This window comes from Manis javanica, chromosome 4 (genome assembly GCF_040802235.1).
Source record: "Manis javanica isolate MJ-LG chromosome 4, MJ_LKY, whole genome shotgun sequence".
NCBI lineage: Eukaryota > Metazoa > Chordata > Mammalia > Pholidota > Manidae > Manis > Manis javanica.
Genome location: NC_133159.1, coordinates 84,602,049 through 84,615,404, shown reverse-complemented (window position 1 = coordinate 84,615,404; position 13,356 = coordinate 84,602,049). Strand labels below are relative to the sequence as shown.

The following is a 13,356-nucleotide window of genomic DNA, read 5'->3' as shown; positions in this document are numbered from 1 at the left end:
CTTTAAATTTCTGTGAAGATTAAAGGTCTTTTTTATCTAAGACTACTTTTTATTGCAATGAAGTTAAACATCTCCAAAAGCGTCATTTATATTGTTGAAGGGATAATTCTATATGAAACTTTAAAGTAATTTTTTTCACATGCATCAATACTGTGTTCTTGACTCATTTATCTTTGCATAAGTAATTTAATAACAAAATAAGCCATAATTTAGTCATAACTAAAAGTGATGAAATTGACATTTTCCTAAATGCTGTTGAGCAAATTATATTATGCCTACTTAAGTAAAAATATTTTTCTGCATTTGCACACATATTTCTAAAGAATATATGGTGCAAAGTAAAGTGTGCTTTCAAGACTGAATTTTCTTAAATGATTTTATGAAATTTTTGGAGTACTTGATTTTTTTCTTGTTCCCTTGTTTATCATGATTTGGATGTTTCTATTTGCTATAATAAAATGGAAAGCTAGTAAGCAAAACATTATTGCATAATAAAGCCATTTTTTATAGTAACTTTATTCAGCACAGTGGATACACTTGCCGGATTTCACTTTAAGAATCTGTGTAGTCAACTACAGTACTGACCTTGGGCCTGATGCCCTGGCATTTTAGTTCTAAAGAACATGTGGGAACTTTACAAGTATCACTCCATATCCTTATCAAATACTTCTCTCTATTTGAAAGAGGAAAAGCTCATTACACTTATAAAGAGAATGGTGTGGTTAAATAAAATGAGTGCATGGTAGCCTCGATTTCAAAGAACTAGAGAAGAAAACCTGTCACTTAGGTACTTGCATTAAGTCATGGTATTTGGAAGGAGAGGTTGTGTACATTAACATTTTGAGCTCCCTTCTCTTTAATTTCTCTGACTTTCCCAAATTTCTGCTATTGAGAACATTTACTGGTATGACTCCTGGAATGATGGGAAGATGTAAAGAAAAAGTTCTTTATCATTATCTTTTAACATTTTTAGGTAAAGAGAGGACTAAGGTCTTTGTTTCATTGCCATTTTTATACACGTATACTTCTGAAACATACTTTTTTGGGTGTATGAAGCTTTTATAATCTTACATAATATTTTGAAAATTAAAAGGATAGCTATGTGTCTAATGGTTGGAAATTGTTTGATACTGCACAACTTCCCTACTGCACAAGAAATCCCTGTAATTTCTTACACAATAGCCAATAATATGTAAAGACTTAGAAAATAAAACATTGCAGAAATACATGACTAAGAAGAAAAATGTCCAAGTATTATAATAAAATTATATGAGTTTTTAGTGAACCAACTGTTCAGGAATTATTATTTTTATATAGTTTTAAAATGTCCTGGTGGATTTTATTTCTCAAAGTTACGGAAGAATGGATCTCTTTACATCAGTACCACATCCTTGAATGTTGTATCTATAAACTTAATTGCCTAAGAATTTAGTTTTCCTACTTTATCTGAATAGATAATGACCAATGATAATGACCAATGGCATTGAATTTAGAAAATGTTTTTTTGGATTTGAGTAAATTGGCAGGTTCCTTGTCAACAAAAAAGGACAAAGAATTCTGTTTTTAATTTTAAACCTTCAGGTAACCAAAGCAAATAAATGTTAATATTGTGAAGATAGTGGAAACATTTTAATTTTGATTGCCAAATTTTTTAATCCAATGCCCCAAACTTGATAAATAAAAACTCAATTATGAAAGATAAGATGGGACTAAGTTACTGTTATGTAACTTTTAAAAATGTATTTCTGAAAGTAATGTAGTGATTAATCTGAACACATTCTGTTTTACTTAAGATTTTCTATGATATCTAAATGAAACTGATGGCATTGGGTTTTACTGCTAATTGGCACCTCCAACAGAGTTAATATCGGTTTGAATGAGTTTAAGAGGCATAATCAAAGGGATATAACTGCTTTGCTTTATGTTAATAAGATAAAAAGTGTTTCCAAAATAGGGGAAAATAGATTGCTAACATTAGTAGAAGGTGAGAGACATGTATCAGGGAAACATGTTTCCATTTTAAAACTCACATGACCCAAACACAGTCTTAGAATATATCTCATTCTTTTATCTCATATGTCTTATAAACCTCCATGCATAAAAACGTAGCCAGTGGTAGACAGCTCAATATGTTCAATAATTTAACACTCCCACCACTCCAGAAAGTAAAGGGAGGAACTGGTGAGGAGTGAAATGGAAGCAACCATATAGCATATTTCCATGTTGGTCTGTTGTAAACTGAAGTACACAAACCTAAAGAGTTAAAACAATTTGTTTTCTTTGGCAGGAATTTATACATTTGGACTATTTGCTACTGATATCTTCGTAAATGCTGGGCAAGTAGTTACAGGGAATCTGGCTCCCCATTTTCTTGCCCTGTGTAAGCCCAACTACACAGCACTTGGATGTCAGCAGTATACACAGTTCATCAGTGGGGAAGAGGCGTGCACGGGCAACCCAGATCTCATCGTGAGGGCAAGGAAGACATTTCCATCCAAAGAAGCGGCTCTCAGTGTCTATGCAGCTATGTATCTGACAGTAAGTAAGGACTTTAAAGCAGACCTAGTCTGCCTTTCTGTTAATTCTCCCAATGTAGAAATTAGTTCTCCCTGTCATAATGGAAGTCACATTAACAGCTTTCTGCAGGACATTTAATTTATTTTTAATAATAGCTGTTTGTACTGTGAACAAAATTAAGTCATTTGAGTCTCATGAGATTTTGTGTGGGTAGAGTTGGTTGTATTAAAAAATGTATCCATTAGCATTTCTATTTGGGAATGTTTGTCTGTATATTAAATAGGGCTTAATGGAAACAAATTTGTCTTATAGCAGTCCCCAGGAACTAGTAATAGAGCAATTAAGAGAACTGCCCAGGCCTCTTGGCTGCCTACTCGGGCCCTAATATTCTCTGGTGGGGACGGTGAAAAGGGACCTCTTTTTCTAGAATGTTCTTTCATTATAGATAACATATCTCAACCAGTGTTTTAATATTTTCTCGTAGAACTAACCAAAATGTCCTTATAAATTATATTTTTCCTTTGTTCTTGAGTATTTGCCATCATTTTAGTGGTCAGAACCAGGTCTAAGGGCAGCTGTCTTGGGACCATTAGCTGGCCCTTAGTGTCCGAGCTGAGGGCTTTACTGATACTCAGGAGCACAGGGAAGCCTTGCAGAGAGCTCTTGACGCCAGCATTCTGTCATCAGTCAGCCTCTCCCTCTACTACCAGGATCTGCCTTGCAGCAGCGGCACTGGACTCCAAAAAGGGTACCGAATAGGCTTTTCCACAGCTACCTATAGTTAAGAGTTCAGAGATTTTAAATGTCTTTTTGGATTCTCCTTTCCAGTGGTGCCAATAGCTACTTCATTCTGATTTCGATTCATTGACAAGAGATCCCAAGACTGATTTGGAACCAAATTTGATGATTTCACATGACTCGAAAAATCTTGAACTTATTTTTACCCTCAAAGATCTATTTAATTATGGAACTTTTTCTAATGTTGCTAATGCAATCACGTTTAGAATCAGGCTTGAGTGACTCAGAAGTCACAAAATACCTTTCATTCATTGTCATCACATCTTAATCTGATATTTATATTTGTATCTAGGTGTGAATCAAAAATATATTTGCATATACATATGTGTTCAGGCTAATGACTTGAGACAAATTTCAGAATACTTTCTGACCACACACACTGTTACATGGTTATCTCAGCACTAACAGATGATAGAGTTTGCGGTATAACCAGGGTTTGAGATGGTGGAGAATGTGCTAGTGTAGTAAAATACTTGGTCTTTTTGTTCTGCCAAAATGGTGTCTTCAGAGGCATTGCTGTGGACGAAGACATTAATTCCTTTTATGTACTGGAAAAATCTTAATATATTGTCTTGTTCCTGGTCTGATGGTCTGACTTCTTACTTGATTTGTTTTAGCAACTTACTTGCAGGCATCTATTTAAGCAACTTCTGAATTATAAACCATATTGTTCTAATTTGTGATAGACTCGGAGATGTTTGTAATAATAATAATAATTTATAATTATGTATTTTGAGTTTAATTTTATATTCATTTATATTTTATTTGTATTTTTATTTCATTTTTATTCTATTATTTAAAACATGTTTTATTAATTGTAATTATTGTTATTATACCACACATTTATTGATCATTTACTATGTATTAGATGCTAAGTGCTTCACTTTTACTAATTTATTTAATATATTACTAATTCTTATCTTGGTATTATTAAAACTTATTCTTTATCATTATTATTGCTTATATAACAGTTAATTATCTGTGCTGATTTACCGAATTCTCCAAACAACACCTTGGAGTAGGTACTATTTTTATGCTCATTTTACAGCGCAGCTACTCAGAAAGTGAAATAACTTGTCCAGAACCATAGAACCACAAATTTTCCTGTCTGCAATGGTTCCAAGTAGTCCAGAGATCATTGAGCCATACTAGCCCTAATGCGTGCATGGTCAGCTGAATTCCCTCCTGTTTTTGCATAATCTCAGCATCCATAAAGGTTAAAACCAAGGGTTCAGATGGTAGATAAGTTTGGAGAAAAAACATTTAATCATATTCCCAACACCCGGAAATCTTCTATCATTAAATAGCGATTCAGTCTAAAAGTTAGGATTCCTGCTAGTAATTATACTGAAGAGTACCTCTGTCTTTTCAACAATAGATTCTGTTATCTGCTAACTGCTTTTCTCTCTTCTCTTCCACCCCTTTGTGTGTGTGTGTGTGTGTGAGTGTGGGTGGCCGCTATGGCAACTCTAATGTAACTCTTGCTGCAAATGTAGGCACTACAGTCATGTTTTGCTGTTACATTTGAACCCATATACATATATATATTTCTTTCCAGCTTCACTAGAGACACATTAAAAGACTTTACAATATGAATGTTGGGGTGTTTCAAATTAATACAGTCTCATGAGATGTTTGCCAGAATTTTGATGAGTAGGTAAATATGAGGAAACAGCTGTATATTTGATATTCTCTGTGAAAACAAGCTCATTGCTATATTTAGATAGAGATATATTTGTTTAATGTTATATAGCTGCTATAAACATATGTAAACACATCAATAAAAATAAATAAGCCCTATTATGAAGTATTTGAACAAGGATGGAGGAATCTTTTTTTGATGCTTCTCTATGTGAATTAGAAATAAAATTAAGGCACTTGAACTCTCCCTTAACATTCGACTTTAATTAAAGCTTTGGGAATAATTTGATCACATCGTTGTTCTCTTTTACTTTACTGAGAATTTTCAGAGAAAAAAAATCCCTATGCCTGTTTTTGCAAATATAGTTGGTTTCCCAGGAAAAAAATTCCGAGGGTTACTGAACCCTAAACTGTTAAACTTATAATTCAGTGTTAAGTCTTATTAGAATAATATTTAAATTTGGCTTCGTGATATTTCTTTTCATATAAAATGGGTAAACCTTTTTCCAGTTAAAGTTAAATGAACTTCAAAAAGTTGAGAATGAGAAGTGATGTTTGGTGACTTTCCAGTTAACCTCATAAACCACTGAAACAGCCAGACATAAGATGATCTTAGGTTACTTCCAATTCTGATCTTACAATGATTTTCTGAAAATCTTTTAAAAAGAAGAAAAAAAGGGTCAGCTTCCTTTGTTGGCCTGTTTCCATTATTTGTTGCTGCACAGCAAGCCATGCTAGACCCTGACACAACAAGAATGTTTTATCCTGAAAATTCTGTGGGTTGGCCTGAGGTTTTCCTGGTAGTCAGTCCTTGCTTCCCCTGGGTCCTATTTAGCTGACCAGTTGGTTGGGGATGGACTGCACTGGACACTGAATACCTGAGCCTCTCTCATTCTCAGGAGGATTTCTCACAGACTGTTCCTGACAGTGTCTTAGAGCAAGCAGCCACCCAATAGAGCAGAGGTCTGAGCTGCAAGCTACCACGAGGCTTGAGCTTCAGCATCCCATCTGCATGGCTATATTCTCTTGGTCCAAGCAAACCAGGAGGCTGGCCCAGGGTGCTGGGGGGGGGGAGAAGCAGACTCCACCTATAAATGGGAGGTAGAGCAAAGTCAGATCATGAAGTGGTGAATATCCTGCGATAGGATGATTTGTGGACATTAAGCAATGTACTGTAGTCTTCCCAGAATATTAGTGTAAAGCTCTAAAATACCATTTCCCTCTCTCTTCCTCCTTGCTGGAGTCCAGTCTTCCACATTCTCCTGCTCTCGCTTCCCACACAGCCACTTGTGTAAGTCCCATGGGCAGCAGTTAGTGCTCACAGGCTGCCAGGACAGGGTGAAATAAACACAGCCCACCACTGTGTGTTCCTCCCTCCTTTAGTAACATTCCACCTAATTCTGCAAGGGGCATGAGCAGACCCTCTTTGGGGTACAGGGACTTGGGGAATGCATGCCAGTGTGCATGCAGTGGTTGATCTCCTGAGACTCGTCAGAGACCGTGTTTGCAGGAGGGCTGGCGCGGGTAAGAAGAAAAGCCCTGGGCTGCCTTCATGTATTTGTCTTCACTGACTAAGGGATCTGGCCGCCAACAGAAAGCCATTCCTCTGAATCTTCCCTACTCAGGAGTAATTTAGAGCTGAAATGTTTAAGGTTCCTGTGCTTTAGATTGCAAATGAGTAAATTTGTGTCTACTGGATAATACATCAAAAAGTATTTATTGAGCCCCTACTCATAATGTGACTGCTCTACTATTACTCTGACTACTGGTGCTGTGACCACAATTATTAGTCCGTTGGCATTGTTCCTGTCAGTCTTCAGCTAAGTGTTATTGGTGGGGGACGGGGAGAGGTGCGAAAGACATATGCGATGTACCCCTTGGGTTCCAATATTTTCACGACTGTGGAACTCTTTTATAATTTACTCTCTTCCCCTTCCTGCACACTCCTCCATGATCTCCATGTTCTTAAATCTCCTAACATATTAATACTTTCCCATCTCAACTTAGGCCCAGATATTAAATAATGGTGCATAATAATAAATATAACAGTCGTTTTGAAATTGCACACATATAATGGTTAAATAATAATGCATAATAATTAAATGTAATTATTGTCCGTATATTAAATAATGGTCCATAATAATAAATATGACAAAGCTGTTTTGCAATTGCACACATACAATCATTACATAATAAGCTATAAATAACCAGACACATCACTACTCTGTATCTCCACCTTAGTTTACCCAGCTACTGTAAGGTTGCACTTGAACTTGGGTATTCTGTGACTGACCTCTGGTCCTGTTATGGTTTCTGGCTCAGCAGTCACATCACAGAAATTCCCACATCTTCCACAATTTACGAGAACCACTGAACAGTGTGAGATCACCAGAATTGCCACATGATTTAATATAGTTCCAGCCCAAAGCAAAGAGTACTGACATTTTAGCTAGTGTATGTGGGCTTATTATGTGTAAATATACTATGCTGTTAGGTTCTTTGAAATATTGAAAAACATGTCACAGAGTTCCATTAATATATCTGGGGTTTCTTAGGTGTAAGCAAATACCATCTTGGGGATTGCTGTCAGCACTTGCATATTCTACTCAGAAAAACAGGGCTTACTATATTATAGGGCAATATTAAATAGTCAGGACTACATTATGATTTTTGTAGGCCCTAGGCACTTAACTTGTGCCTTCATGGGCCTCTTCTGCTATTAAATAAATATATGTAATATATGTAATACACATGACATATATATATATGTGTGTGTGTGTGTGTATGTGTATGTATATATGTCTCTTTTTTATTTTTTATTATTTTTTATTTTGGTATCATTAATCTACAATTACATGAAGGGCATTATGTTTACTAGGCTCCCCCCTTCACCAAGTCCCCCTCACATACCCCTTCACAGTCACTGTCCATCAGCGTAGTAAGATGCTATAAAATCACTATTTGTCTTCTCTGTGTGGCACATCCTTCCCGTGCCCCCCCACACTATACATGCTAATCTTAATACCCCCTTTCTTCCCTCGCCCCCTTATCCCTCCCTTCCCACCCATCCTCTCCAGTCCCTTTCCCTTTGGTAACTCTTGGGTAACTCTAGTTCATTCTTGGGTTCTGTGATTCTGCTGCTGTTTCGTTCCTTCCGTTTTCCTTTGTTCTTATACTCCACATATGAGTGAAATCATTTGGTACTTGTCTTTCTCCGCCTGGCTTATTTCACTGAGCATAATATCCTCTAGCTCCATCCATGTTGTTGCAAAAGGTAGGATCTGTTTTTTTCTTATGACTGAGTAGTATTCCATTGTGTATATGTACCACATCTTCTTTATCCATTCATCTACTGATGGACATTTAGGTTGCTTCCATATCTTGGCTATTGTAAATAGTGCAGCAATAAACATAGGGGTGCATCTGTCTTTTTCAAACTGGAGTGCTGAATTCTTAGGGTAAATTCCTTGAAGTGGAATTCCTGGGTCAAATGGTATTTCTATTTTGAGCATTTTGAGGAACATCCATACTGCTTTCCCCAATAGTTGAACTAATTTACATTCCCACCAGCAGTGTAGGAGGGTTCTCCTTTCTCCCCAACTTCACCAACATTTGTTGTTGTTTGTCTTTTAGATGGTAGCCATCCTTACTGGTGTGAGGTGATATCTCATTGTGGTTTTAATTTGCTTTTCTCTGATAACTAGCTATGTGGAGCATCTTTTCATGTGTCTGGTAGGCCACCTGAATTTCTTCTTTAGAGAACTGTCTATTCAGCTCCTCTGCCCATTTTTTAATTGGATTATTTGCCTTTTGTTTGTTGAGGTGTGTGAGCTCTTTATATATTTTGGATGTCAACCCTTTAGCAGATCTGTCATTTATGGATATATTCTCCCATATTGTAGGTAGGATACCTTTTTGTTCCACTCATGGTGTCCTTTGCTGTACAGAAGCTTTTCAGCTTGATATAGTCCCACTTGTTCATTTTTGCTTTTGTTTCCCTTGCCCGGGGAGATATGTTCCAGAAGAGGTCACTCATGTTTATGTCTAAGAGACTTTTGCCTATGTTTTTTTCTAAGAGTTTTATGGTTTCATGACTTACATTCAAGTCTTTGATCCATTTTGAATATACTTCTGTGTATGGGGTTAGACAGTGATCCAGTTTCACTCTCTTACATGTAGCTGTCCAGTTTTGCCAGCACCATCTGTTGAAGAGACTGTCATTTCCCCCTTGTATGTCCATGGCTCCTTTATCGAATATTAATTGGCCATATATGTTTGGGTTAATGTTTGGAGTCTCAATTCTGTTCCATTGTTCAGTGGCTCTGTTCTTGTGCCAGTACCAAATTGTCTTGAATACTGTGGCTTTGTTGTCGAGCTTGAAGTTGGGGAGTGAGATCCCCCCCCACTTTATTCATCCTTCTCAGGATTGCTTTGACTATTCGGGGTCTTTGGTGTTTCCATATGAATTTTTGAACTATTTGTTCCAGTTCATTGAAGAATGCTGTTGGTAATTTGATAAGGATTGCATCAAATCTGTATATTGTTTTGGGCAGGATGGCCATTTTGACAATATTAATTCTTCCTAGCCAGGAGCATGGGATGAGTTTCCATTTGTTAGTGCCCTCTTTAATTTCTCTTAAGAGTGTCTTATAGTTTTCAGGGTATAGGTCTTTCACTTCCTTGGTTAGGTTTATTCCTAGATATTTTATTCTTTTTGATGCAATTGTGAATGGAATTGTTTTCCTGATTTCTCTTTCTATTGGTTCATTGTTAGTGTATAGGAAAGCCACAGATTTCTGTGTATTAATTTTGTATCCTGCAACTTTGCTGTATTCCGATATCAGTTCTAGTAGTGTTGGAGTGAAGTCTTTAGTGTTTTTTATGTACAATATCATGCCATCTGCAAATAGTGACAGTTTAACTTCTTCTTTACCAATCTGGATTCCTTGTATTTCTTTGTTTTGTCTAATTATCATGGCTAGGACCTCCAGTACTATGTTGAATAACAGTGGAGATAGTGGGCATCCCTGTCTTGTTCCCAATCTCAGAGGAAAACTTTCAGCTTCTCGCTGTTCAGTATGATGTTGGCTGTGGGTTTATCATATATGGCCTTTATTATGTTGAGGTACTTGCCCTCTGTACGCATTTTGTTGAGAGTTTTTATCATGAATGGATGTTGAACTTTGTCAAATGCTTTTTCAGCATCTATGGAGATGATCATGTGGCTTTTGTCTTTCTTTTTGTTGATGTGGTGGATCATGTTGATGGATTTTCGAATGTTGTACCATCCTTGCTTCCCTGGCATGAATCCCACTTGGTCATGGAGTATGATCCTTTTGTTGTATTTTTGAATTCGGTTTGCTAATATTTTGTTGAGTATTTTTGCATCTATGTTCATCAGGGATATTGGTCTGTAGTTTTCTTTTTTTGGTGGGGTCTTTGCCTGGTTTTGGTATTAGGGTGATGTTGACTTTATAAAATGAGTTTGGGAGTATTCCTTCCTCTTCTAGTTTTTGGAAAACTTTAAGGAGAATGGGTATTATGTCTTCTCTGTATGTCTGATAAAATTCCAAGTTAAATTCATCTGGCCCGGGTTTTTTTTTGTTGGGTAGTTTTTTGATTACCGCTTCAATTTCATTGCTGGTAATTGGTCTGTTTAGATTTTCTGTTTCTTTCTGGGTCTTTCTTGGAAGGTTGTATTTTTCTAGGAAGTTGTCCATTTCTCCTAGGTGTTCCAGCTTGTTAGCATATAGGTTTTCATAGTATTCTCTAATAATTCTTTCTATTTCTGTGGGGTCCATCATGATTTTTCCTTTCTCGTTTCTGATTCTGTTTATATGTGTAGATTCTCTTTTTCTCTTAATAAGTCTGGCTAGAGGCTTATCTATTTTATTTATTCTCTCAAAGAACCAGCTCTTGGTTTCATTGATTTTTTTCTATTGTTTTATTCTTCTCAATTTTATTTATTTCTTCTCTGATCTTTATTAGTAGGCCTCCGTCTACTGTCCATAGGCCTCTTTTGTTCTTCTTTTTCCAGTTTCGGTAATTGTGACATTAGGCTATTCATTTGGGATTGTTCTTCCTTCTTTAAATATGCTTGGATTGCTATATACTTTCCTCTTAAGACTGCTTTCTCTGCGTCCTACAGTATTTAGGGCTTTGTGTTGTTGTCATTTGTTTCCATATATAGCTGGATCTCCATTTTGATTTGGTCGTTGATCCATTGATTATTTGGGAGCATATTGTTAAGCCTCCATGTGTTTGTGAGCCTTTTTGCTTTCTTTGTACAGTTTATTTCTAGTTTTATACCTTTGTGGTCTGAAAAGTTGGTTGGTAGGATTTCAATCTTTTTGAATTTACTGAGGCTGTTTTTGTGGCCTAGTATGTGGTCTATTCTGGAGAATGTTCCATGTGCACTTAAGAATAATGTGTATGCTGTTCCTTTTGGATGTAGAGTTCTGTAGATGTCTATTAGGTCCATCTGTTCTAGTGTGTTGTTAAGTGCCTCTGTGTCCTTACTTATTTTCTGTCTGGTGGATCTGTCCTTTGGAGTGAGTGGTTTGTTGAAGTCTCCCAAAATGAATGCATTGCATTCTATTTCCTCCTTTAATTCTGTTAGTATTTGTTTCACAGATGTTGGTTCTCCTGTATTGGGTATGCATATATTTATGATGGTTATATCCTCTTGTTGGACTGAGCCCTTTATCATTATGTAATGTCCTTCTTTAGCTCTTGTTACTTTCTTTGTTTTGAAGTCTATTTTGTCTGATACTAGTATTGCAACACCTGCTTTTTTCTCCCTGTTGTTTGCATGAAATATCTTTTTCCATCCCTTGACTTTTAATCTGTGCATGTCTTTGGGTTTGAGGTGAGTCTCTGGTAAGCAGCATATAGATGGGTCTTGCTTTTTTATCCATTCTATTACTCTGTGTCCGTTTCCATTGGTCACACAGTTCTCTTAATATTTTTTCTTTCCTGGAGATCCTTTTATCTCTCTCTGAGTCAGCTTCTCTGCATTCCTGTTCTCTGTTTTCTAGTCCATTAATGGTCTCTTGCATCTCGTCCATTCCGCTTTGACGTCCTTCCAGAGCTTGTTTTATTTCTGTATTCTCCCTCCTTAGTTCTTGCATATTTCTCTACAAGTCCATCAGCATGGTTATGACTTTTGTTTTGAATTGTTTTTCAGGAATATTGGTTAAATCTGTCTTCCCAAATTCCTTCTCAGGGGAGGATATGGAAGATGTCTGGGTCAGTCTGGTCTGGATCAAATTTTTTTGCCTTTTCGTGTTGAAAGATGCAGTGGTATGCTGTTGGCTTGTCTGTCAGCTGGGAGAACCAAGATCCTTTCCACTTGCTCCTGGCCTTTCTTTACTGGGACAATGGTGACCCCTAGCGGCTTGTGTTGAGCAGTTACGCGTAGACTGGGTCTCTGTTTCTTGCCCGGCCTCCATGGAGGAAGCTCCCTTGCTGTGGGCGTAGCTATCCTCAGGCCGCTGCTCGGCTATGGTGGGGTGTACAGGAGAGGGAACAAGCGGGAGGCTGTTTATCGCTGTGAGGGGTCTCAGGGCTGCTGCCCAGGGGGTTAGGGCACCCAGAGTTCCCCAGGATTCCCAGCTGCTGGGCTGTGTCCTGGGACGCTTCTGTCCAGCTGTGGGGTCCCTCAAAACTTTCAAAAAGCACTCGCTTTTCTTTGTCACAGGGCGCTGGCTGTGGGGACCTGCTCGCAGGTCCTACTGTCCTGTTTCCTAGTATACAGCACCCTAAGAACACCCTGTGTCTGCGCTCTGGCGCGGATGGCTGGGGCTGGGTGTTTAGCAGTCCTGGGCTCCCTCTCCCTCCCCGCTCTGACTCCTCTCCTCCTGCCAGGAGCTGGGGTGAGGGGCGCTTGGGTTCCGCCAGGTCGGGGCTTGTATCTTACCCCCTTGGCAAGGTGCTGGGTTCTCGTGGATGTGGATGTAGTCTAGCTGTTGTCCTGTGTCTTCTGGTCTCTCTTTTAGGGATAGTTGTATTTGTTGTATTTTCAAAAATGTATATGTTTTTGGGAGGAGATTCCCACTGTCCTACTCATGTCGCCATCTTGGCTCCACCTCTGTATGTCTCTTTCTATATATATTACGACCTCATTGCTTTTAAAATGAGTTTGTAAATAATATATATGAAACACTTTCTTCTATCTAAATGTTCACTTCTTCCTTCTGATTTTAAAAGAATTAAGACAGTTTCATGGGTCCCTACAAGTATCATGGGCCCCAGTGCCATGGCTACTGGACAAATTTGCCATGACGATACAGTTCTAGGTGGAATGTGATTGTTAGGATGTCTGGTAATGACAGTGAGAGCCACTTAACGCCCAGGAGAGATGAGATCACAGTTGGCAAGCACTCTCAGGAGTGCTTCAGA

At 37.8% G+C, this 13,356-nt stretch overlaps 2 protein-coding genes across 5 annotated transcripts in view; one reads left to right on the top strand and one right to left on the bottom strand.

The window, feature by feature from the left end:
* PLPPR5 (phospholipid phosphatase related 5) overlaps window positions 1–13,356 on the top strand; it is a 131,728-nt gene that overhangs the window by 40,945 nt on the left and 77,427 nt on the right. For all 4 annotated transcript variants that reach the window (XM_073234330.1, XM_037024484.2, XM_037024506.2 and 1 more), the window contains exon 3: window positions 2,288–2,538. In XM_073234330.1, the coding sequence (XP_073090431.1) occupies window positions 2,288–2,538 (251 nt within the window). The remainder of the gene's footprint in view (window positions 1–2,287; window positions 2,539–13,356) is intronic.
* The window catches only part of LOC108400423 (uncharacterized), a 116,969-nt gene that overhangs the window by 83,974 nt on the left and 19,639 nt on the right, over window positions 1–13,356 (bottom strand). The window lies entirely within an intron of this gene.